This window comes from Mytilus trossulus, chromosome 6 (genome assembly GCF_036588685.1).
Source record: "Mytilus trossulus isolate FHL-02 chromosome 6, PNRI_Mtr1.1.1.hap1, whole genome shotgun sequence".
NCBI classification, from domain to species: domain Eukaryota; kingdom Metazoa; phylum Mollusca; class Bivalvia; order Mytilida; family Mytilidae; genus Mytilus; species Mytilus trossulus.
Window position 1 is genome coordinate 29,494,313 of NC_086378.1, and position 25,859 is coordinate 29,520,171.

The 25,859-nt window shown below is 31.8% G+C and overlaps 1 protein-coding gene across 1 annotated transcript; it reads left to right on the forward strand.

The window, feature by feature from the left end:
* The first annotated feature begins 863 nt into the window (after positions 1-863).
* Positions 864-10,489, forward strand: LOC134722474 (beta-1,4-galactosyltransferase 5-like). Its single transcript, XM_063586095.1, has 6 exons — positions 864-1,028; positions 1,396-1,583; positions 3,401-3,523; positions 5,085-5,201; positions 5,938-6,076; positions 10,304-10,489. The coding sequence occupies exons 1-6, from the start codon at positions 864-866 to the stop codon at positions 10,487-10,489; spliced, it is 918 nt and encodes a 305-aa protein (XP_063442165.1).
* Positions 10,490-25,859: the final 15,370 nt, after the last annotated feature.

Here is a 25,859-nt window from a genome sequence, read left to right on the forward strand (position 1 = left end):
AGTATTTTTCTATCCTAATAACCCTAATATTATCCTAATAAGATACCAAAGGGACAGTCAAAAAATTATAAAAATTATAAAATAATATAAATTATAAAAGTTATAAAAATTTCATTAGTGTTTGATAAAAAAATAAATAAACAAGGGTTATGTCAACGAATGTCTCGTCCTTTTTGTAAAAAAAAGTTCATCGAGAGATACCTAGAACTTGCTGATTAATTTCCCATAGCATCGTCACACATTATACCTGATGTGCTTGAGGTAAAGTTTCTATGTACTGACGTTGTTTATCATCTGAGTGCCATGTTATAGTGTTCTTTTTAATTTGTTGTTGTTTGTGTTTAAGCTTTACTGTTTATTCCATTTTTGGTTTTATACTTCAGGCGTGGCTCGCTATTTATTCAGCCCAAAGTGTGTCAATATGAGTGCCACAAATTACGTGTTGGTGGATAGCTTGGTGTTGCTTAGGTTTATTGTTTTATGCAGTGTCTTGTTTATCATTCCTTTTGTTTCTTGTTGGCAGTTGCGTTGTCATTTTCACTAAATTAAGAAGATTTGAGTGTCCTTTTTATATTTTCCGTATATCAGATGCACTGGAAACGCATTTTACATTGCCCCGTCTCTCATGACAATTTTGATAGGAATTTTGTATTCTTTTTTTCATTGATAGATTTTTCGTTAATTATTTTTACTTGATGAATGTTTTGACTGTCCCTTTGGTATCTTTCGAATTAAAGTTTTATCAGAAATATTTAAACTTGATGAAAATCTATAATTCATTCGAAACGTCCTTTACAGATGGATATGAACCATTAAATAGAAGTGTATATAATCTAAAAGTATTACAATCAACATACAACTTCATGGACCAAGGACATTACAGACCAGTCACGTGCATTCCGAGACAAAAATTAGCCATTCTTATACCTTACAGAGATAGGGCGAAAGGATTGCTAACATTACTAAATAATGTTTTACCTCGAATTCACAGACAACAAATTGAATTTGGAATATACGTAGTCGAACAGGTAGATTTAACTTTAACCATTTTGGAAAATACATGACTTAGGTCTGAAGGATATATGATTCTGAACTTAACTGTAGTTTACATCTGCTTTGATAACATAATATTATACATGTATAAGAATTCAGTATTAACTATTTTTGTTAAATCTTTTGTCTGTGTCTTTACAAGAGTCAGTCTTGTGTTGTTTGAAAAGTGAATTTATTTCCTTAACTAGAATACGCAAATTTTGAAACAACTTTCTGTAAAAATAACGTTAGTAAAATAACTCTTAATTGAAGATGCTTTACCGTTTATATTAAACTATGCAATGTAAATTATTACTGAATAATTAACAGATTTCTAACATACACATTTATTTTTGTAATTAGATTGGAGGTGCACTTTTCAACAAAGGTGTGTTATTTAATGCTGCCTTTAAATATGCTATGGAAGAATATACATATGACTGTGTCGTACTTCATGACGTTGATATAATAGCAGAAGATGACAGAAATTTCTTCACGTGCGGATATCATCCGAGACATCTGGCCGTAAAAGTGGAACAATTCAATTATACGTAAATGTTTTAATAACATTGTGAAATTTTCGAAAGAAGGGGGTTTCTACTATCATTGATTTTTTCATATTAAATTCTTATGTTTTTGCTTATCGTCTCTCACCTTTACAAAAGTTATGCATACGTTATGTATTTCGTCTAAACTTTTAAAAAAAAAAAATGTTTGCTTCAACAATGTTTTTTTTTCATATTTCAAATTTAAGATTTTATCCAATTGCGTTTATTCAAAAATCTTAAATAAGCTATTTAATACACACGCAACTGAATAAATTGTTGCACTTGACGAATCAGGTCCTTTTGGGATTTTATTGCTCTCGGCTGCATTTTATTTAAAAAAAAACAGATGTGTTTTACGATGCAGTTTTGATGTTCTATCACAGTTACGCTCAATCATTTCTATAACAAAACTGATCTTTTCTCGAATAACTTAGTTATAAGTTTTTCTGATTTAAAAATAAATTTATCTGATCAATTATCGTCGTTAATGCTATGGTGTTGTCCCATTTTTAAACTTATGATTATTACCGCCACCTTGATGTTATCTTATTTTTTTACAATAGGAATACATGTTTTTAAATATTTTCAAAATAATTTCATTAAGAATAAAAAGTTAGATGGTAAATTTTGTGGTTTTATTTAGCCAAAAAATATTATATAAGAAAGTGCATTCTTAAACAAATTCGTATTTCATCGAAACATATTTAATTTGATGGACATTATATATATATATATGCTTTTTAGATTTTTAAATGAATATTTGTAATATTACTTTTCTTCAGACAGTATGATATCATAAAAGACATAAATGCCTTATAGCATGTTATTCTTTTTTTTTTTTTTTTTAAATAAATCCTGTTAATACACTGCTTTCCCCTATTTTTAACATTTTTATCTATTGTGTATGTTTGTTTTGTTCACGCATCGTTGTCAATATAATGGAGTTTGTATCGACTGTCATACAAGTGAGAGGTTTAGCTAACTTTAAAACCATGTTAATTCCATCCACCATTTTTGCATAAGAAAATACCTGTACCAAGTCAGGAATATGACAGTTGCTATCCATTCATTTGATATATTTGAGCATTTGATTTTGCCATTTGATTAGAGACTTTCTTTTTTTCCCTCGGAGATCAGTATTTTTGTGATTTTACTTTATAGTACTCAAAGAAAACAAAAAAAGAATTATTTGAACAGATTGATTTCAAATGAAAAATAACTTTAAAAATATGCACAATTTGTGCTAAAAAATTGAATATCGTTAGACGTATGTTGGCATTATTGAATAAAACTGACATGTTTGCACAATAACAGTTAACTGATTTGTCCGTATAAAATTGCATTTGAAATCTAAAAAATGTTCCTGATCAATCGAAAAATACAATCTAACTGGACATTATACCTTCCGTGAATAATTTTATTGGTTCAATTAAAACACAAAAGATACAGGTGAACAATTTTGAAATTCATATAATTTGTTTGAAATGGGAAAATGATAACCATTAGAAATTAAACTTTCAAAAATACAGATTTCCAAAAAAAATCAAAATGGAAATTCACTTTTCAAAAGTTATCACCTAATGGAAAATTGCTGTTATATTCCTGTCTTTGAACATGCATCTCCTTATGTAGAAAATTGTGGATTACACCTAGTTTTATAGATAGGATACCTCTCATTGACATGACAGTTGCTTAAAGTTTTGTTTGGTTTACTTTCAGAATTCCTTATGCAGATTTTTTTGGAGGAATATCAAATATGCCGCCTAATATATTCGAGCAAATCTGAGAGTTGCTTATAGTTTTGTTTGGTTTACTTTCAGAATTCCTTATGCAGATTTTTTTGGAGGAATATCAAATATGCCGCCTAATATATTCGAGCAAATCAATGGATTTTCTAACCAGTATGAAGACTGGGGACTTGAAGATGACGACCTTTATCGACGGTATGTTAAGGGTTACAACCAGCTTTTGTTCATACAATGTACACAAAAAAATATGTATTGTATCAAAATAAAGGGATGTGAATTTAAAGCATATGTAGCCTGTACTTCAGTGATTGTCGTGATTCTGTGTCTCTCGTATATGATTTTCCCCCAAATTGTTTTGTTATAAATTGGTCCGTAAGTTTTCTCATTAGAATTTTTTTCTTATTTTCATGTCGAGTCTTTTTAAAGCCGACTATACGGTTTTATTTTTTTTCTTAATTGTTTTTAAATTTCCGTGCATGTCGGTAAAATTGCCGCAACCAAATATTTATTTTTCTTATTTATCATCAAATCATACAAACTTTCTGAATCAATGGTGTTAAATGCTTACTACGTTCGAACAAATCAAATGCGTAACATTTTTTGTCAAGGACAATTTGTATAACCACTTGCCACTATAAGCTTAAATAAAAAAAAACCATTTGATCCAGTTAGTAGGCTATATATTAATCATCACCATCACATGAACATTACTAATTGAGATGCTTATGCGATAACTTATCGTTGTAATGCACCTAAAAAAAATACCATGATGTATTTATGAAAATGGTTCCAAACAGACACAGTATCAGGCACTCAACATATATAACGGAAAAGTCACCCACACAGATCTATTTACCTACCGTTATTTAGTCTTAAATTTTGTGAGTTGTGTTTTGTAAACTGTTGTTTGTATTTTGGTTGTTTTGTTTTGTTTCTGTTGTTTTTACTATAGCATTGTCAGTTTGTTTTCGAAAAATGACTTTGATCGTTCCTTTAGTATTTTAAGAAATCTGTAAACTGACTTTTTGCTTCAAACCATCTCATAATTCCTTAAATCATCAACATATCTGACTGTAAATGATCCGTGATAAACATAGTTAAAACCCTGAACTAACAAAATAACAACAAAATGTAAAATTAAATGACTCGAACAATTATTACCAAACGTGCACTGTAATAGATGTAAACGTCAGTAAATATGGACCATGCAATTTTCGGTAGGAACTTTACGGCTATAACTGTGGCACTTTTACTTTGAAGTGTCTTAATCATAACCTAGAATTGAAAGTAAATATGCACCACTATGCTATTCAAGAGTCAAAACCCTGCTGCATATTTTCAACATGTACTTGTTGTACTCAAATATTGTACTACTCATACCTTCGCCGCGTGCCTTCCTTATAATACACATCGCTACTGTTCATATGTAATTATACTGGCAACATTTGCTAGTAATGGCTCTAGGAGATGAAACATAGAAATCAAACCTTGGAACCAGAACGATAAAAATATAAAAATATCTATGAATAATGCTCAAAAAAAAAAAGGCGTGGTTTTTGAAATAGCTGTATTTACAAATGAAAACAGGGGCACTTCTAGCTATGCTTTAAATTACAAGTTTTTTTTTATCTCCAATTTCTCTATAATCAAACTTTTAATTTCTAATTTTTAATTGACCATGTAAACCGTTATTTCTTGTAGTCCTCTTAGACAGCTTCATTATTTCTATAATAATGATTAGCTGCTTTTATCGTAGATTAACAGTTGCTCATGGGCTGAAAATTGAACGTCCACTGGCGAATGTGTCAACATGTGCTTCCGTGCATCATTTGAGACCGCATAAACATGATAAAAAGGGAAAACTTCTCGATAGGTAAGTTACTGAAACAGGTTAAAACATAATGTCATTTCTCACAGCGAAGTAATTATCAAAGGTACGAGGCCTATATTTTGATACGCCAGACGCGCATTTCATCTTCGAAAGTCTCACCAGTGACGTTCAGAAAGCCAAAAGAAGTACAAAGTTGAAAAGCTACGTTAAGTTACGTTAACATCGGAATAATATAGGATTTAACACTTTTTTTTTAAAAGAAATTGACTAGACCAATTCACTCACAAACAAATAAAAGTCCGACGTACTGTTTATACACCAATAACTTCCTTTAAAAATATATGTCAATGTCATAGAATTGGCCCGGCGCATGAATATATTCATTGATTAATGCAAACATATTTGTTCCATGCGATTAGCTATCTGATACAAAAACCCACAAAAAACGCTAACTATCATTTGAATGAATGTTTTATGTTCATCGTTTTATTCAACGATTAACTCGAAGTGGAAACAAATATTTTTAACGTCGAGTCGGATCATGTTAATATTATCGTCGCCATTTTGTTAACATTGGTGACAAAAAGAAATTCGGTCAACGTCGTCTATCGAAAGAAAACCCACGTCAAAAACAATTTCCAGACGTCTTCACGGCCAATCATATCAACAAATTTACTATTACATGCATATCATATAAGAATTATTATATATAAAAATCTATTGAAAGATGTTCTATATGAAATAATAAATCATAACTACTGCTTCCTCTTAATTTCAGATGCAATATTTATATCAATCGACCACAAGGTTGGGCATTTGACGGGTTAAACACCTCACAATATAAAGTAGAAAAAACAGAAAACAAAAGATTATTCAAACATATTCTCATATCTCTTAACACAACAAAGCTTAGAAAGGTAAATGATTTATATCAATAACGCTCCCTCTTCATGTCCTTTCAATTCAGCTTTTGCAATGAATTCTAAAATTCTGCTTTTGTTGCAATACACGTTTAGATAATATCCGTTTTGATTTTCCCCCCGACTTCAGTACTCTTTTGTGATCTTATGTTTGAAGAAAATTGGTAAATCATTGATTATTAAGAAAGTTCCTAAAGGATTACAGTGATCATGGTTGTACTATATTGGAACATTCCTGTCCAAAATATGTTGAGGGATTGTTAGTTCTTTGATATATTTCGGAGTTTAGTATGACGTCCATTTTCACTGAACGAGTAACCATTTTTGTGTAGTGGCCAGCTAAAGAACGTCTCCGGTTGCGAGAATTTCTCGCTGTCTTGAAGACTTACTGGTGGTCTTCGGCTTTATTTCTGCTTTTTAGTAGGGTTGCTGTCTCATTGACACATTCCCCATTTCTGTTCTCAGTTTTATTTTTGGAATCGTTTTCACAAGCATGTCTTGTACTCAGCCAGAATGTTTGGACTGAAGGTTTGTCGTTAATAGCTTTCTAACAGGCAATTTTTGATATAATTATCTAAATTTGGTGGTTTATGTTTTTTGATCTGAGCGTCACTGATGAGTCTTATGTAGACGAAACGAGCGTCTGGCGTATAAAATTATAATCCTGGTACTTTTGATAACTATTCTATGTTAGATAAATTCTCACTTAGTTATACAGAGTCTTTATAGCTTAACTGTATGGTATTGGATGTTGTTCATTGTCGAATGCCATACGGCAACCTGTACTTGATGGGCTTAATGTAGACGTGTGCATTAATTGAATCATACGACTTTTTCGTATTTAATATGGTTTCAAATAACTGTATAATGTATAGGGTAATTCATTTATTTCCCGAAATTCATTCATTGAAAAGATATCCTTATATTTTTTTTCTACAGCAGTTGTCTTTTGAATTCAATTAATATTGCAATTGCAGTTATATATTCAGATTCGATGAGGAATTAGAATTCAGAAATATAATCAAACCGGATAACTAATACACTGAACTAGTAGCAGAAAAAAGTAAAATAACGAAATTACAGAACTCTAAGAAAAACTTAAAACGGAAAGGCCTTTTAAGTAGCAAAATCAAAAGTTCCAACACATTAAACGAATGGGTAACAACTGTCATTATCTTGACTTGCTACAGACATTGTTTCTGTGTCTAGTCATATCTTTGAATCGGTCAAATAATTCAGGATAAGTAGTTACAAAATTCAAGCGATATATTTATATAGAGAGAGAAAGATATTATTGTATATTTTCATCTACACCAAATACAAGTGCTTTGTACTAGTATTTTAAATCATCATTGCTAACAGTAAATATTTATAAATGATCTCAATCTTTGCCTAGTCATGATATGGATTTAAAAGTATTGAAGATGTAGATAATTAGTGAGCAACATTTCTAATACTGTCACATGTTTCTATTTAACTGTTTCGTGGTTGTCTTTATTGACCTTTGATATATACTTGTATCGTTCAGGATCTTTATTATATACAATTATCGTAAAAGTATCATCTCTGAAAATAATTTCATCATAAATATTACCAATGTTATTTCAACTGATCGGGCGGAGCTTACGTTTAAATTTGCATAAGGACAGTCTATTTGAAGATGTGTGTGATAAGGATGATTCCCGTTATAAGTATTACTGATTTCTAATCACCTATCAGTGTCATCAAAGGAATTTACAAAACAATGACTGGACACTTCATTGATGAGTTTATCCTAATACACCTATCTATAGATGGACTGGTTTATTGTGACCGAATCGGTTAAATTCCACCCAGTCAGGTGAAATAAATGGAGTAATACCAGGATTCAAATTTATGTATACGTCAGACGCTCGTTTCGTCTACAAAAGACTCATCAATGACGCTAGAATAAAAAAAAAACTGTCTAAAAGAACAAATAAAGTACAAAGCTGAAGAGCATTGAGGACCAAAATTTCCTGAGGTAGAAAAGCCTTAGTATTTAAAAAGTTTTTTTAACAGTGAAAAAATCAATTCAACACAAACGTGCTGACTAATAGGCTATTCTGATAGTTATCAAATGTACCAGGATTATAATTTAATACGCCAGACGCGCGTTTCGTCTACATAAGACTCATCAGTGACGCTCAGATCAAAACAGTTAAAATGCCAAACAAATACAAAGTTGAAGAGCATTGAGGACCCAAAAATTCCTAAAAGTTGTGCCAAATACGGCTAAGGTAATTTACTCCTTGGCGTAAGAAAGTCCTTAGTTTTTCGAAAAATTAAAAGTTTTGTAAACAGAAAATTTATAGAAATGACCATATAATTGATATTCATGTCAACACCGAAGTGCTGACTACTGGGCTGGTGATACCCTCGGGGACGAAACGTCCACCAGCAGTGGCATCGACCCAGTGGTGTAAATAGTTATCAAAGGTACCAGGATTATAATTTAATACGCCAGACGCGCGTTTCGTCTACATAAGACTCATCAGTGACGCTCAGATCAAAACAGTTAAAATGCCAAACAAATACAAAGTTGAAGAGCATTGAGGACCCAAAAATTCCTAAAAATTGTGCCAAATACGGCTAAGGTAATCTACTCCTGGGAGTAAGAAAATCCTTAGTTTTTCGAAAAATTAAAAGTTTTGTAAACAGAAAATTTATAGAAATGACCATATAATTGATATTCATGTCAACACCGAAGTGCTGACTACTGGGCTGGTGATACCCTCGGGGACGAAATGTCCACCAGCAGTGGCATCGACCCAGTGGTGTAAATAGTTATCAAAGGTACCAGGATTATAATTTAATACGCCAGACGCGCATTTCGTCTACATAAGACTCATCAGTGACGCTCAGATCAAAACAGTTAAAATGCCAAACAAATACAAAGTTGAAGAGCATTGAGGACCCAAAAATTCCTAAAAGTTGTGCCAAATACGGCTAAGGTAATCTACTCCTGGGCGTAAGAAAATCCTTAGTTTTTCGAAAAATAAAAAGTTTTGTAAACAGAAAATTTATAGAAATGACCATATAATTGAAATTCATGTCAACACCGAAGTGCTGACTACTGGGCTGGTGATACCCTCGGGGACGAAACGTCCACCAGCAGTGGCATCGACCCATTGGTGTAAATAGTTATATATATATATATATATATATATATATATGAAAGCGATATATATCTTTAAGACAGACAGCTAGATACCATAAACATACTACGTATACACAAACCAGAGTCTGAGCTTGATTTGCTATATGATATAAAAACTAAACTGACGAACAAAGGTCATTTATTCAAAATCATAAAATGCAAAAAATACATTTTGCAAATAAACATTTGACATACAAGTTCATATTTAATATGAAATAATAATACATAATAACTACGAAATTACATCAACTAATATCATGTCAATTGTATAAATGACAAAGAATAACAAAGGTGGGGAGAAAAACCTGCCCCAATAAATAAACATATATACATATCTACTCAAAAGATAATATAAAGGGTGGTATGTGGGTGGGAATTTTGAACAAATTGTTTGATAAAAATCACAAGTTAACACATCAAATGCTTATGATAAAAGGAAGTGACCACAATGCACTTACACGTGAACTCGTGCTGACCCGCAATGCCATTGACCAATAAGAAAGATGATATCCGGTCATGCATTGTTCATAAAAGAAATTTCTCTGCACGTGAAAACAAGTTATCTAATTTAAAGAATTCATCGTTTAATTAAATAGGACACTCTAACCCTTTGACCATCTAGAGACATTATACATTTACAGTAATAATAGCTCACTATTTTATTTAAGTCGGTTAGTAATAACCAATTAAACAGAATTATCTTCTCTGCTGTCTTAAATTATTTTATTCCGCTTAATTTTCAATTAGCAAATAAAACTGGTTATTTTTAAATCTGATATTAACAACTATATTGCAATTTGAAAATGAAATATAGCATACACATACATAATAATTTGTGTTATGGTTTTCATTTATCTTTTTTTTTCTATTTTCTAATATAATTTTAACCTTTTGAAAAAAAACCTAAAACAGGAACAAGATAAACGCAAAAAAAAATATTCTCTGGAATAGCTTTGAAACTTTAATTTGACAGAAAGATTGAGATGAACACTTTTTTAAAAAAGATGTCTTTCATGTTATGCTGATTATGTCTCGTCATCTTTCAGGATTTTGTTACGAGATCTCGTTTAGTTGATTATGATAATTTACCACCAGTTGCTTCTTGGAATGGTAACACTCAAATGTGTTATTGGGCACTGAAGAAATCCAACGAAAACATTGACCAAAGCGTCGAAGATCTGGTGCAGAAATCAGTCAACGTTCCTTCTCATAGACGTATATGCATACCTTGAAATTTTAGAATTATTATAAGATATAGAAAACGGCTCTGCAATTGATTACTCCCCACGACACTTACCTCAACAGCAAATTTATCGATTCATTTTTCACAGATTACAAACTGTATAATTTGTATGACCTTGAGTAGTTTCTAATTAAATCAACATATAAATGTGTTTATTCAATTTTGAAAAATATGTATCTCATTCGTTCATTCATCAACTTTTTTTTAATTTTGATCATTTATATCCCAATATGTTTGCGTATATGAAATTTCTAAGTTTTCACATAATCTATTTTTAGAAAATTTAAAAAGGTGCATATTAAAGAAGCATCATTCGAATTTCAATTATTTAGAAAAATAATTTATATAACTGCTTACTTCTAAAAGAAGGACGAAAGATACCAAAGGCACAGTAAAACTCATAAATCTAAAACAAACTGAGAAACGCCATGGCTAAAAATGAAAAATAATAAACAGACACACATGACACAACAAAGAAAACTAAAGAATAAACAACACGATCCCAACCAAAAACTAGGGGTGATCTCAGGTGCTCCGGAAGGGTAAGCAGATGCTGCTCCACACGTGGCACCTGTCGTATTGGTCATGTGATAACAAACCTAGCGGTATAAAATCATGAGACTTTGAACGATTCTTCAAGGAATTAAGATATTCGTATATTCATATATTTTTTGGAATTCAATAGATGTAGCAGTAATTTCTTGAGATATACTATCTAGTATTTGGTGTAGTGTTTTACGAATTATTGTTTGTTTGTTCATCATTATTTATTTGGAATCTTCTTCGATATAAAGGGTGTGCATTGGTCTATTTTCATTATGTATCACAGTTCGTTTTACTTAAATCTTTCAGATATTTATAAAGTGACGAAACAGAATGAATCATGTTTATTTTCAGGGTCATATATATCTATTTGGTCGTATGGATATTGACATTATAAAATAAAGAAATTATTGATGTGTAGTCATATTATTATTATTAAATAAATAGCAAACATCAAATGAACTTTTGATTATATTAATAGCACACCCAAATCAACACGAGACACCAACATCATCTCAAGCAATCAGCTCGAAGGATTATACTGGTTGAAGGTTGATGCGGTGTGTGATATTAAAAGCCATATTATTTACAATATAATATATACTGCCAGTAGGTGTTTTTTCAAGTGACATGCCGTTAGAAAAATGGGAGATTGAAAATCATTTGCAACCTTGACTGTGTACCGATACCATTATGAATGCATGATACTACACAATTGGTTTTGATTATGTTATCTTTGGTCTAAGGTCTATGGATCTCTTTGAAGGACTCAGTGGGATTTAAAAAAAAAATAACATCAATCAAAAATATAAATTATTTAAAATACTAGTATGTAAGTGGTAGAAATAAAATAAAGTAAGGGTTTTCATTTTCGTTTTTACCTTTTGACCTCTATCATCTGACTGACGTTTATAAAGATATTCATTTCTTTTGTCATTACTACAATTTGCAATACAAATCCACCAAGACACTGACTTTCATGACTACAGCTGTAAATGGCATGTCCGAAATTAGCTGTTTCGACTTAAAACTAACGTGTTTGTAACATGTACCTTTCCAATTTGCACGGAACAACGAAAATCGGAATTTGCAACATTGCGATTTGGTTATTTTCTTCGTACTGTTTGACCTAATGACTTTAAAAGAGTGTAGTGTCTGATTTCCTTTACCGCGTATGAACTGTTTACTAATGCTACTTTTGACTAATGCAGTTTGCATATTAGGGATCTGAGAGGACTGCAAACATTTTGAGCGTCGTCGACGTAATGGTCGTCGTCGTCGTCGTCGTCAGAAGTCATTTGTCAACACTGTTGTGATACATTGAACCGATTGCTTGTTTCTTAACCAATTTCGATCGGGTTTAATTCAAGAACTAGACTTTTAGAATTTCTTTAATATTCTGCATATAACTGTTTATTTTGATTTTTATAGTTTTTTACCCATTACCAAATTTGAGCTTAGTAGTTGGCACTTTTGTGTTAATATGAATATCAATTATATGGAAATTTGTATAAATCTACTGTTCGCATAAGTGTGAATTTTTCGATATACTTAGGATTTTCTTTTCCAAGACATAGACTACCTTAGCTAGCCGTTTTTGGTACAACTTTTTGGAATTTTGGGGCTCTCAATGCTTTCCAATTTTACATGCTTGTTTTTCTTACAGTTTTGATCTGAGCGTCACTGATGCGTTTTATGTAGACGAAATAGTGTCTTCAGTTATAAGGCAAGGACTAGCTGGCACTTTTGATGACCACTAGTTTTTAAGCACATGAAAATACAAAGTGTCCAAAATTAACCTTTCTTTCATTTAAAAAAATTTGAATAATTGGGGTTTTTTGATATTGTGATTCTAGCCGTATTTTTCCTTTTTTTCAAATATATTTTGGGCTTTGTCTGTCATATGTGTTTTATATTTTGACTTCAAAATGTTGGAGCGGGATTGATAATAAGGACGATTCGTTTTGCCTTGCAGTACGATTAATGCTGTCCTAAAACGGAGCATCATAATTTACACTTGACATTTTCTTTGCTACATATTTTACAATAAGTGCATCCGATATCCAGCACATCTTAGTTTTAGTCCTCTAAAATGAGCCTTCGTATGTTCATATTGTTTGCCTTGGTTGGTTATTATCGGGGTTGGCAGTGATAGAAAAAATATCTTGATTTATAAACTTATTTTTTCTTTCGTTTAACCATATTTTGATATTTATATTTTCTAAAAGATTATTAAATATATTGTGGGATCACATCACTGTTATAAGTTTTAGCCTATAGATACATATCGCGCATGAAAAGTGAACAAAAGTTGAATGTAATTTGATGGTATGATCTACTCTAATGTAAATTGCTTAAATTCTTATTTATAATTCATAACTAATATATTGTAGTTGTTTGTCGTTAAGTAGTGGTTAAAATTGTGTTTTTAATCGCAATTTCATATGAAATGTTTGGTAGTTTATGTTGTTTACGCATCACTTTTTTGTACAGGCTTAATGTATTGAATATAAGTGGAATACCGCGAAAACATTAAAGCATGTTTGCTTACTTAATTCACACATTTATAAACTATGCAGAATATATTTGTTCTGATTATAAAACAGAAAAACTCAGATGCGATACAAAATGGAATCGCCTTACGAATTTACGGAATATATTTTTATGACTCCGGTACCACAATATCTAAATGACATTGTTGGACCGATTATTTCTTATACAGCTATCTTATTTAACATTCTTGTGATTGCCATTCTTTTTAACAAAACTTTACGAACACCGTCTTCAGTTATAATGCAAGGACTAGCTTTATCGGATGCCCTTACAGCACTGTTCTCGTATGGATTAAACCCATTCTTGTTAAAGGACTACATCCGAAATGAAGAGATGAAATCAACAGTTATTTATTTTCCTATTTGCAATTTACATAATTATAAATTAATAATGGTCGATTTATTTCATTTATCGTCCGTATTGTTGACAACAGCTCTAGGAATGCAGAAGTTCGCAGCAATAAAATGGCCAATTTGGAGCTACACAAAAGCAAAAAGGAGAGAAATGTTTGTAGTAGTTGGTGTGATCTTTGCTTTTTCTATCGGATTACATATTCCTCGATTTCTGCGTGTTCAACAAATCCAATTGTGAAATAGCGGCTAAATCAGAATCACTTTGAAAGTACAGTTTTATATATTATTCTTCCATAACAGCAATATTTGTATTTTCAGCGTCGTGTATCATGCTTATAACGTCTATTTTTATAATATGGTCTCTTATACGTGGACGAAATATTCAAAGTACTAATAGTGAAAATTTACAGAATATTAGAAAAAGATCATCCAAGCTAATTGCTGTTGTGACCCTGACGTTTCTCGTTACAGAGCTTCCTAGAATTTGCATGTTTGGAATAATGCAATTTTTTGCTGAGAAGGATTCGAATAGCAGTCAACTCCTTGTTGATCCAGCTACACAATTTTTGATTTCGGTCTATGAAGTTTTTAAATTCAAAGGTAGAAAGGATACACGGGATTAAGAAAGTTGAAGCTGTTTATTGAAATAACAAGACTATTCATAGTAATTGCATGCTTATCAAACTTTTTGATATATGTTATAATGAGTAAACAAATACGTTGTGTTCTCAAACGCAAGCTTGGATTCTATAAACATTGACAAACCGTCTCTGAGGCAGCAGTTTGTTCGTGTGTTACACCACTGGGTCGATGCCACTGGTGGTGGAAGTTTCGTACCCGAGGGTATCACCCGCCCAGAAGTCAGCACGTCGGTGTTGACATGCGTATCATTTATATGGTCATTTTTATAAATTTCCTGTTACAAAACTTTGATTTTTTTCGAAAAGCTAAGGATATTCTTATCCCAGGAATAGATTACCTTAGCCGTATTTGGCACAACTTTTTGGATTTTTAGTCCTCAATGCTCTTCAACTTTGTACTTGTTTGGCTTTATAACTATTTTGATCTGAGCGTCACTGATGTTGACGAAACACGCGTCTTGCGTTATCAATTATAATCCTGGAACCTTTGAGTCAGCACATCGGTGTTGACATGAATATTTATTATACGGTCATTTTGATAAATTTTCAATTACAAAAGATTAATTTTCCGAAAAGCTTACGATATTTATATCCCAGGAATAGATTGCCATAGCCGTATTTGGCACAACTTTTTGGAGTTTTGGGTCTTCAATGCTCTTAAACTTTGTACTTGTTTGGCGTTATAACTATTTTGATCTGCCTGTCACTTATGAGTTTTATGTAGATGAAACGCGCGTCTGGCGTATTAAATTATAATCCTGGTACCTTTGATAACTATAATTATAATAACATAACTGTTCATGGTAATTGCATGCTTATCAAACTTTTTGACATATGTTATAATGAGTAAACAAATACGTTGTGTTCTCAAACACAAGCTTGGATTCGGTAAACATAGACAATCGTCTCTCAACTAGCAGTTTTGTCACGTGATACATGTAATCAAATACAAAATGAAAGATCATAAAATGTATTGTGACGTGACTTATACGTTTTTTTTTGTTTCTATTCTACACTAGTTGCGCAAGTCAACAATAAGTATCTCTTCGATGAAACTCAATGCAAAAACATTTGGAAAAACAATACACAACTCCGAATTTCCTTTATAAACAGGAAATTATGACCATTTTAAACTCTTTCGATTTAATTAGACTTAATGCTGAAAAGACAAATGCTGAATAATGTATCAGTACTTAATGATCACTACAAAGCAAACGGGGATCGTGTCAAGGAGACAACAACTTGACCAAATAGCAGAAAATAGCCTAAGTTACTGCTTTTTCTTCTTCTGTGTTTTCCTCATTGGTCAGTCCAAGCTTATGTTTATCTTTTCATCATTTCAAGGTAGAAACATTTTCTGCTATTTGTTTTAGGGGCCAGTCGAAGGACGCCTCCAGGTGTGTTGTGTAAAGTAGATAAAATGCGTTGTGTATAGATCGTGTTTATTCTAACGTCTAGTCATTGCTATATAAGTAACGTCATAATATACATAAGTCAAGTAGCAAAGTTAACATGTATATATTCGCGCTAAATTCCCGACATTCTCGGGGCCGGCAAAAGTTAAAATATGAAATTGTTAATTACTTTAAATGTTAATCGAATAGATATTACTGAAAATTAAATAGTTAATTGTCTTCCTAAAACAAATTCAAATAATTAACTTATTAAATGTTCATTTTTAACGAAGTCTATCTCTTTTGGGTAGTCCATTTCTTGATGTTCTCTCGAGCTCGGACAGATGCCTCTCTTTTTGGTAGAACTCTTGTCAATCTCTCTGTTGAAGTATCATCATTTTTGTCTTCTAAATTGTTAATGTTTATTCGGATTTCGAGCGGGTACAGTATAGGGCGATCCGGATGATCCAGTTTCCATGGCAACTTGGCAGAAAAACCTTCGTTTTCAAATTTGATACAGTCTTGTTGATAAGTCTTTACACAACTCTCCTCATCGTCCTGTTGTGGTAGACGTATTCCTAACGATTCTAGATTCCAGAATTTCTCGATCTCGTTTTCCTCTGCATGGTGTGAAGTAACATACAGAAGAACTGATGAAGTCAAGGATTTTTCTCCGTTTCTTATTACCGGTCCAGATAACAAGTAACCAATTGTTGATGCTACGGCTGTAGGCCCATTCCCTCTTATCACGTGATCTTGAACTATATCCCAATAATAATCGGCTCCTATCAAGAGTGAAATTTCAAAGCTATCAGCGTTATTTGCCGGATGTGCGAGCTTTAAATCTTTCAAGTATGGCAAATTGCGTGTAAAGTATTTCGTCTGGTTTTGAAGTGGGACTGCAATATCTGGAACAATCAATGCATTAATGTTTACAATCTCACCTTTGTCAGTTTGTAGTTGAACGGTTGCTGTATTCAAATGGCGTATATTCTTCTCCTTGTCTCCAAAAGCTGACAGTTCAATTGTGTCTCTTCCGCTTGTTTTTATTTGTAATTTGTCGGCAATGCTCTGAGTGATGAATGAACGTTGGGCACCTTCGTCAAATAACATACTAGCTTCTGTGATCTGTTTCCCGCATGATATTGGTGCGATAGCTGTTTTCAATAAAACGCTTGTGTGTTGTGAGGTATACATTACTGCGGTTTCTGGTTCTTCTGTTTTTACCAAGCTTACAACAGTTGATTTCTCCTTTCTGTCCTGTTCTTTTCCATCTGTAGCTTGTTCCCCGCAAATACTGGTGTGATGTTTCTTGTTACATTTCTTACATCGGTTACGTGATTTACACTCAGAAACACCGTGGTTTCCTAGACAGTTGAAACATTTTTTCTTTTGCTTTACGATGTTCAGTCTTTCATTCACGTCAGAAATTATCGTGCAATCTCCCGGAAAATGTATACCAGTGCAGTAGATGCATGGACGGTTTTTGTCATTGAAACGAGGATTGTTTGTATTGAAATTTCGCTGAATTTTTTTACGAGCTTCGGTCAGAAATGATGCGGTAGTATGTAATTTGACGGTAAAGGAAGATCCATTAAAGCTTTCATGTAGGCATAAATAATCTTGTGAGGCGATCCAAAACGATCTTTGAGCAAATTAACGGCAGTGGTGTAATTGGCATTTGTCAGTGCGAAACCTTCAATAGTTTGGGCGGCATGGCCGTGGAGTTGGGCCTTTACGTAACTAAATTTCTGTATCTCGGTCAAAGTACTGTTGAAATGAATAGTTGATTCATAGGAATCCCAAAAGGTTTGCCATTGTAAAATTTCCCCATCAAAGTGCGGTAAATCTAGTTTGGGTAATCTGTGGTTTTGACTGCTATTTGATACCGAAGAAAAGCCTTGATTGTACAAATTATTTGTAGACTGCAAGTCACTATGGGTATTTTGCATGGAGCGGAAGTTATCAAAATGGGTTGGCTGTGCATTAATTTCAGTTTCATTGCTGCGTATAACATTGGCATTGGTAAGCGATGAATGTGTGGGGTAAGATGGCGTAAAACTATTTGTATTTGGATCTAGAGACGTTGATGCGACATTGTAAGAAATAGAATCAGAATGTGTAATTTTTCTAATTTTTCGAAGTTTGGACTCTAAGTTAAACATATACTCATCAAACTCTTGCATTTCCTCTTCTACATCCTCCTCCGACGTTAAATCCAGTGTATTTTCATTCATCCGAAATTAGTTTCACATCGTCTTTGTCTAAGTCCGAATTCTTTTCAATCTCATCGAATTTCTTGAATAACTTTGTAACTTGCCCTCTGTGTCCTCTACGTACTGCTTTTAACTTCGATTCCATTATTTCCGACAGTCACGGCACCATAAATGATGTGTAAAGTAGATAAAATGCGTCGTGTATAGATCGTGTTTATTCTAACGTCTAGCTATTGCTATATAAGTAACGTCATAATATACATAAGTCAAGTAGCAACGTTAACATGTATATATTCGCGCTAAATTCCCGACAGGGTGCTGGAATTTCTCGTTACATTGAAGACCAGTTGGTGACGATCTGCTGTTGTTTTTTTCTATGGCCGGGTTGTTGTCTCTTTGATACATTCCCCATTTCCATTCTCAATTTTACAAATAATGGGTGTCAAATGTACTAAATGGTTTGAATCAAATTTATGTTATAAACAACAAAAAGTTAATACTAATGGTACTGATTCTGATTTAAGATATATTACACGTGGATTACCACACGGGAGTATTTTAGGTCCACTATTATTTCTATTTTATGTTAAAGCCATGTTTATAAATATAAGCAAAGACTGCAACATTTTATTATATGCTGATGATAGTTATATATCATGCTCTCATAAAAACCATTGAATCTTGCAACAAATGGCTGATCGATGATAAATTATCACAATATCTGGGGAAACAGAAACTATTCTGTGTGTTTAAAAACGTAATTTGTCTTAAACTCGTTACTTTGACGTAACTTGTTATGATCGCAAAATTGTGTGAAAAATTTAAGCCTGGTAAATATTGATAATTTTAGTTCTTGAGAATTGTTTTTACTATTATTATTCAAAAGATATATTCAATATCGAAGTCCCTATGCAAACGAGTCAAATGTTTATCAGAACAATCAAGAAAGACTTTCGATACAGCTTTAATTTAATGTCATTTTGACTGTGCCTGTTCTGCATGGTATGCTGGTGTCAGCAAAATACAGAAAGATAAGTTACAAGTATAACAAAACAAATATGTTTAAGAATTGAATGCTCCTTTTTGTAACTTCATTGGGGTGTAAACGTTGACCGAAGTACATTTTGTATGAAGCGCGGGAGCGCTTCATTCTAAAAATGTGCGCACTGTCATTAATGTATTATTGGTTATGTTGAAATAGAAAATCGTGTTAAAAACTTGAGGTTAAAACATGTTCATAATATTTATTACCACCATTGTTCTAATTATATATGTACACATTTTACAAAAGTGAAACATTTTCGTCATCATATCAAACCAAGTAGTGAAGATAACTTCTGGGTTCAACCAGTAAAGAGTCAACAAAAATATTCATTTTATTTTAATGTCATACAAGATAGGAATATGAAACCAAATAATGTTAAGAAAAATAATAAAATAAAGGAATCTCAAATTAGCTTCAAAGTGTACTTGACCAAGAGTTATAGTGCGGCTTTATCAGATTTCTTTTTATATCATTAAACTTATTTTTTGTTAAAAAATTTTTTATATGAAGTTTTTTATGTCATATTAATATGTGTTTTCATTTTTATATGTCGAAAATATAAGCCGTTTACATGAAGGGATCTTAGTGAAAACAATCTTCATCTTGGTCATCGCTAAAAAGCATTTTTTCCCCATGCACTTAAGAATACTACATTCATAAAATGTCATTATATTTTACAAAGTATGTGTTATATATTGTCTTTATGTATCGTATATATTTTGTGTTGTAATAATTCATATGCTTGAAAATTTATTGAATAAAATAATATTATTATTATGACAGTTATTATTTTATCAAAATTAAATTACATTTACTACTTTTGAAAGTAATGTATTGAACTTCACATTACAATTGTAAATTTTAGTATCAAGTTAATATAAAAATCACACATTTTGAAAATCAACATGAAGTCACAAAAGATTCTCGCATATGTAGTATACATGTAAAAAGTCGTTACTATACGGCTAATACATTTTCAATATCATAAGGGTTTCGAAGGTTTTATACTTCATATACGTTCTATGTTTAAATGTATATGTCTCAAAAGAAATACAGAGAAGAAGTTATAATACTCATTCTAACTAAATATTAATTTTACTTTTGTAAATATACTCGTTTGTTACAAAAATTTCAATCAAAATATGTATTGAGAATCGTACCAATATTGTAATCAGATCTCTGAATATAGTTTACATTTGCACTAATATTGATTTTGTCATTAGCAAATTAAAACATAACTAAATTTCATTATCTTTTGAGGCGAGATGTGAAGAGACACAGACACGTTAACTTTCATTTCTATAGAAGTCGCTCTTCACTATACTACTACCTGTCGATACATTTATTTTTGGCATTGCACAATTCATGTCTTCTTTGACTATTAATGACGTTACAATACTAAATCCTTGTGATGTGTTTTAGTCGATTTTAGTCTCTGATGCATGATTTTTTAATATTAATTGGTTTCGGCTTTTATCTAGCTATCAGTAACTGCGAGTACTCTCAAATCGTATTTTCTTGTTAATTCGACCTGTTGATACTGTTTATAATGCTTTTTTGTTATTTTTTATTTATATGGATCTTGTCTGTACACCAGCTTTGATTATTTGTAACATCTTCAATTTTTCACTTATTCTTACAACATTTGCATAAACTTCAAGATTATAAAAACCCGTTTTTTTTCTAAAGTGAACTTTGATTTGTTAAATATTTCTCAGTGATGTCCTGTGTTTGAATTTTGTTTGTTAGCTTTTTGGTCATGAATGTTTGTCTCTAATATTTAATTAACTGTGCATTTGTATTCAGATATCGCAGATCAAATTTATTTGTTCATTGTGTAATCATACGTTTTTTTATTGAGTTAAGTCTGCCAATTTATATTTTATCGTATGTTTTTCTATGTTGTGATGTTATGCTATTGTTTCAGAAAAAGGGAGAAGGTTTGGATCCATTAAAACGTTTAATCCCGCTGCAAATGTTTGCACCTGTCCTAAGTCAGGAATCTGATGTACAGTAGTTGTGTTTATGTAATATATACGTGTTTCTCGTTTCTCGTTTTGTTTATATAGAGTAGACCGTTGGTTTTCCCGTTTGAATGGTTTTACACTTGTAATTTTAGGGCCCTTTATAGCTTGTTGTTCGGTGTGAGCCAAGGCTCCGTGTTAAAGGCCGTACTTTAACCTTTAATGGTTCACTTTTTAAATTGTTATTTGGATGGAGAGTTGTCTCATTGGCACTCACACCACATCTTCCTATATCTAATAAGTGTTTTATAATAATGCTCAATGATCTCTTTTATTTAATCATTACAAGTATTCTTTGATCATTTGACAACGATGGAAATAAACTCATCATAAACACCAAGATTAAAACTCTACACTCACGCCAGACGCGCGGCTTGTCCACAAAAGACTCATCAGTGACACTCGAATAAAAAAAATGTCCAAAAGGCCAAATAAATTACGAAGTTGAAGAGAATTGAGGACCAAAAATTCCCATAAGTTTTGTCCAATATAGCCAAGGTTATCTATTCCTGAGGTAGAAAAGCAACAGTATTTAAAAAAAAATCAAGTTTTGTTAACAGTTTATTTATTATTATGAAAATATCAATGATAACGTAAGTCAACACAGAAGTGCAGACTACTGGGTTGGAGATGCCCTCGGGGAATAACATCTCCACCAGCAGTGGCATCGACTCAGTGGTTGCAAATAAACTCATCATAGACACCAAGACTTAAACTCTACACTCACACCAGACGCAGGCCTCGTCCACGAAAGACTCATCAGTGACACTCGAATAAAAAAATGTCCAAAGGGTTAAATAAATTACAAAGTTGAAGAGCATTGAGCACCAAAAATTCAAACATTTTCAAATATAGCAATCTGTTTGTGAAGGAAAATGTATGAAATGAACTAGAAGTAGAGAAAATAAACCCTAATATATACAATATATGTTCATTGTCGGAAATATCAAATTTATTTGTATGGGCTTTGGAAACCGGACAAAACGCAAGGCTCGCCGAGCTTTTATCCTGTTTCGCATTGCGTACAATGTACAATTATTGTTTTTACTTTCAACACTTAAAAGTTTAGTTATTGCAATCTTTCTCATTGTTTCTAATTTTTCAAAGAATAAGACATATTGTACACACGGACCACAAAGAGGACCCCAAAATTAACTTGTACAGAAAAAGAAATATTCACATTACCGCTTGCTCAACATGAAAGTGAGGCAACAAGAAAGTAAATAATTGTTTGTGTACCTATTAGTACAATAGTTGGCTGATTGCAGGATAAACAGTGTTGTATTATTTTTAATTGTAATTTGGTATGTTTCCCATTTTTGCAAGTTCTACATGGACAAGACTTAATCTCCAAGTTCCCTTTTAGTGATATATTCAACGGATAAGATAAATAGCAAATAGAACATTTATATTCAAATGATTATGTTATTTGTTAATCAAGAAATCTTTAATTGTGCTTTAGTTAAATCTCCAACAATATGTTTAAGGTACAGTTTAAGAAAAAAGTAATGCCATATAAAACATTACCAAGATACAGGAATCGAAATATTGTAGATCCATGAAAGTGCACATGTATATAACAATAATATTTAGTTTGTTTTTCATTTGCTGATAAGAAAATCAATATTAATTTCAATAAAAACAATATTCAACGATTCAATTACAGTGTTGAATTGGTAACCTTTTAGAATGATTTTATCTAAATGATCGATTAGTTTACCAGGTTCGTTTCTGGGCATGATAAATAACAGTTCCGTAAAATAAGGATGTGCTATTCCGTTTGAAATAAGTTTTCTACGTAAAACCAAATTCGGGAGTTGGCATGTCAGCAACTGCTTTTTTACCTGTGTTAATCTATGTAACTTATTTTTATAGCAACCATTGATGAAAAGAATAACCAATGGAAATGTCGTAATATTGTCAATTAACGCATTGTATGAATAATTTTTCCGTATCACACTACATGCAGTGTACTGCCAGGAATATATCTTCATGCTAAAATAAATAACATGCCACAACTGTAATAGAACTGCTCTTATATATTTATCATATATGAATAAAGGGAACACGGTACTATTTATTCTGCCATAGGCGACAATACTAACATTTTCTAAATTTATCACTTTTTATAATAAAAACTTGGATGTTTGGAGTTTGTACTTTATTACTGTATTCTAAAAATTGAAGCCAAATAGTATCATGACCAATTTCCAACGGAGCTGGTTTATGTTATCCATGGCCACCGTCATTTTGCACCAAATTTATGAAATTTTGGAAGCCTTTTCGAATAATTCTCTAGAAAATATTTCAATAGGTTTTAAAATTTATATTGTAAATATACAAACTGCAGTTATTCATAGATAAATAAAAAATATAATGTACCCTTACATCCAATCACAGCGCTCATAAGTTGACTTCCTTCACCTGTCTTGGGTACACAAAAGGCCAACCTAATGCTGGGAAAATGTAATACTACCGTTTTCCCTATACTGTGACACAAAGCTATAAAGAATTCTTTCGACACCATCAATGCAATACTGAGTCATTGTGGAAACCTTGACTATAATTAATACTTGTATGTCCCCATTACTTAAAGATACATGGATAATTTTATGTCCCCACCCCTACATGCTGATTTACCTCTTTTTCTACTTCTTTCAGATAAGGCTAAACGAACAACCTGTATCCAACTATATCTTATCTTATTTAAGAATAATAATAAACATTTCCATTTAAACAAATAAAAATGACAATTCCATTCAATTTGTATACATTTTATCAAAAATTTACAACATAAGCACAAATTCAAGATTTGTCATACTAATCTCCATTCCATGCTTTAGTATATGCCATATTGTGGTTCTAAATTTCAGAGCTGGTTATAAAATCCATTATTCTGTCTTGAGATGATAAAAACAAGGATATTAGACACTTAAAACATTAAATCTGCAAAATGCTCAGCTGTAAAGTTGCCTTTGTTGCCTGAATTAATCTATGAACAAGCTAAATTATGTCCCTTGGGAGTATTAAATTCCAACAAAAGTCCTTTCAAACAGTACAAAATGACAAATTGTATATGCCTGATATAATAAAAGATAGAAACTACAAAATTAAGCACTATTGAAATATTTGCAACATTTGCCAACAATGTGAGCAATTCTTTACACAGGAGAGTATAAATTCTATCTAAATTTAGCCTCAAGTGGGCCTCTTTTTTTCTTAGATGAACAATTCTAACAGTGAAAATGCTTCTAGTATGACCAAATACTGTCTGACTATATAAACAGTTCAAACTTAACCAGACAATATCCAATTTTAAAAGATTGTGTCAAAGGAAATACCCAATTTTTACATTTAGGGATATACACAGCAAAAAAGGCAAATATTTCAGTTAAAAATATATGTCGCGACTTAAATTCTGGGTTTTCAAATTCAATTAATTATTGCGAATGGTGAAAACAAATACAAAATAACAATAGTTTGGTGCAGTTTATACAATATAGTTAATATTGACACCCTAGAATAAAGTTTTATATCAGTACCCATCAATTTGACTTATTATGATGACTCAGCACTTTTCTCAACACTGTACTGTCCTCAGATAAAAAATTCTATTCTTTGTGATAAAAATCAAATGTTCTTATCAAATGCTTCAAAATAGTATAATATGACTGAAGTCTGATTGATTTTGATTTCCCTTGCTATCTTGAGTATAGGGAAAACGGTACTATTTATTCTGCCATAGGCGACAATACTAACATTTTCTAAATTTACCACTTTTTATAATAAAAACTTAGTATACCGCTGTTCAAAACTCATAAATCCATGGAAAACCAAATACATGAATTTGGGATAGACAAGTACCGTGCCACGTCTTATCTCAATATCTCAAAAATAAGAGAAAACACAAACGACTCAACGTTAAAATGCAACACACACAGAAACGAACAATAATATATCAATGGCCATCTTCCTGACTTGCTACAGGACATTTTAAAGGGGAATAAAAGTGATGGGTTGACCTGGTTTTGCGGCATGCCAAACCTCGCACTTTAATGGCAAAGTTAAATATAACATTGAAATGACAACATAATATTACAGGACTACAATACAAATAAATAGGAGAACATATTAGACAAAGAAAAACATGATTAATATATATAACAAAAAGCATCAGGTTTAAAATTCAATACGCCAAAAACGCGCCTTGTCCATACACAACTCACCAGTGACGCCCAGATATAAAAGATCGAAAGTGAATTACCCCAAAAGAAAATGAATGAATATAAAAAATAATGATATAAACGAAAAAAATGTACAACATAATAACATTTCATATGTCTTTTATTTGAAAATCTTAACATTTTGTTTACGGCATTTATTAATGAAAATCAATCTTAAAAATTAAATCTCCGCAGCAACCAAACATAATAAAAAATGATCGAGTGCGAATAAGATTGTAGAGAAAATAATCTGTACACAATTAGCCATTTTTAAATAAAGTCGTTTGCACAATTTGCACAAGAACCTATGTTTATCGATTTTGTCTGCAATAAAATGCATTGCACGGCTCAATAAATAAAACATGTT

Excerpts from the sequence above, each read along its gene's own strand:
- LOC134722474 (XM_063586095.1), top strand. The coding sequence starts at position 864 with ATGGACCAAGGACATTACAGACCAGTCACGTGCATTCCGAGACAAAAA. Across the intron at positions 1,029-1,395 it reads GAATATACGTAGTCGAACAG|ATTGGAGGTGCACTTTTCAA; the intron begins GTAGATTTAACT and ends TTTTGTAATTAG. Across the intron at positions 5,202-5,937 it reads AAGGGAAAACTTCTCGATAG|ATGCAATATTTATATCAATC; the intron begins GTAAGTTACTGA and ends TCTTAATTTCAG.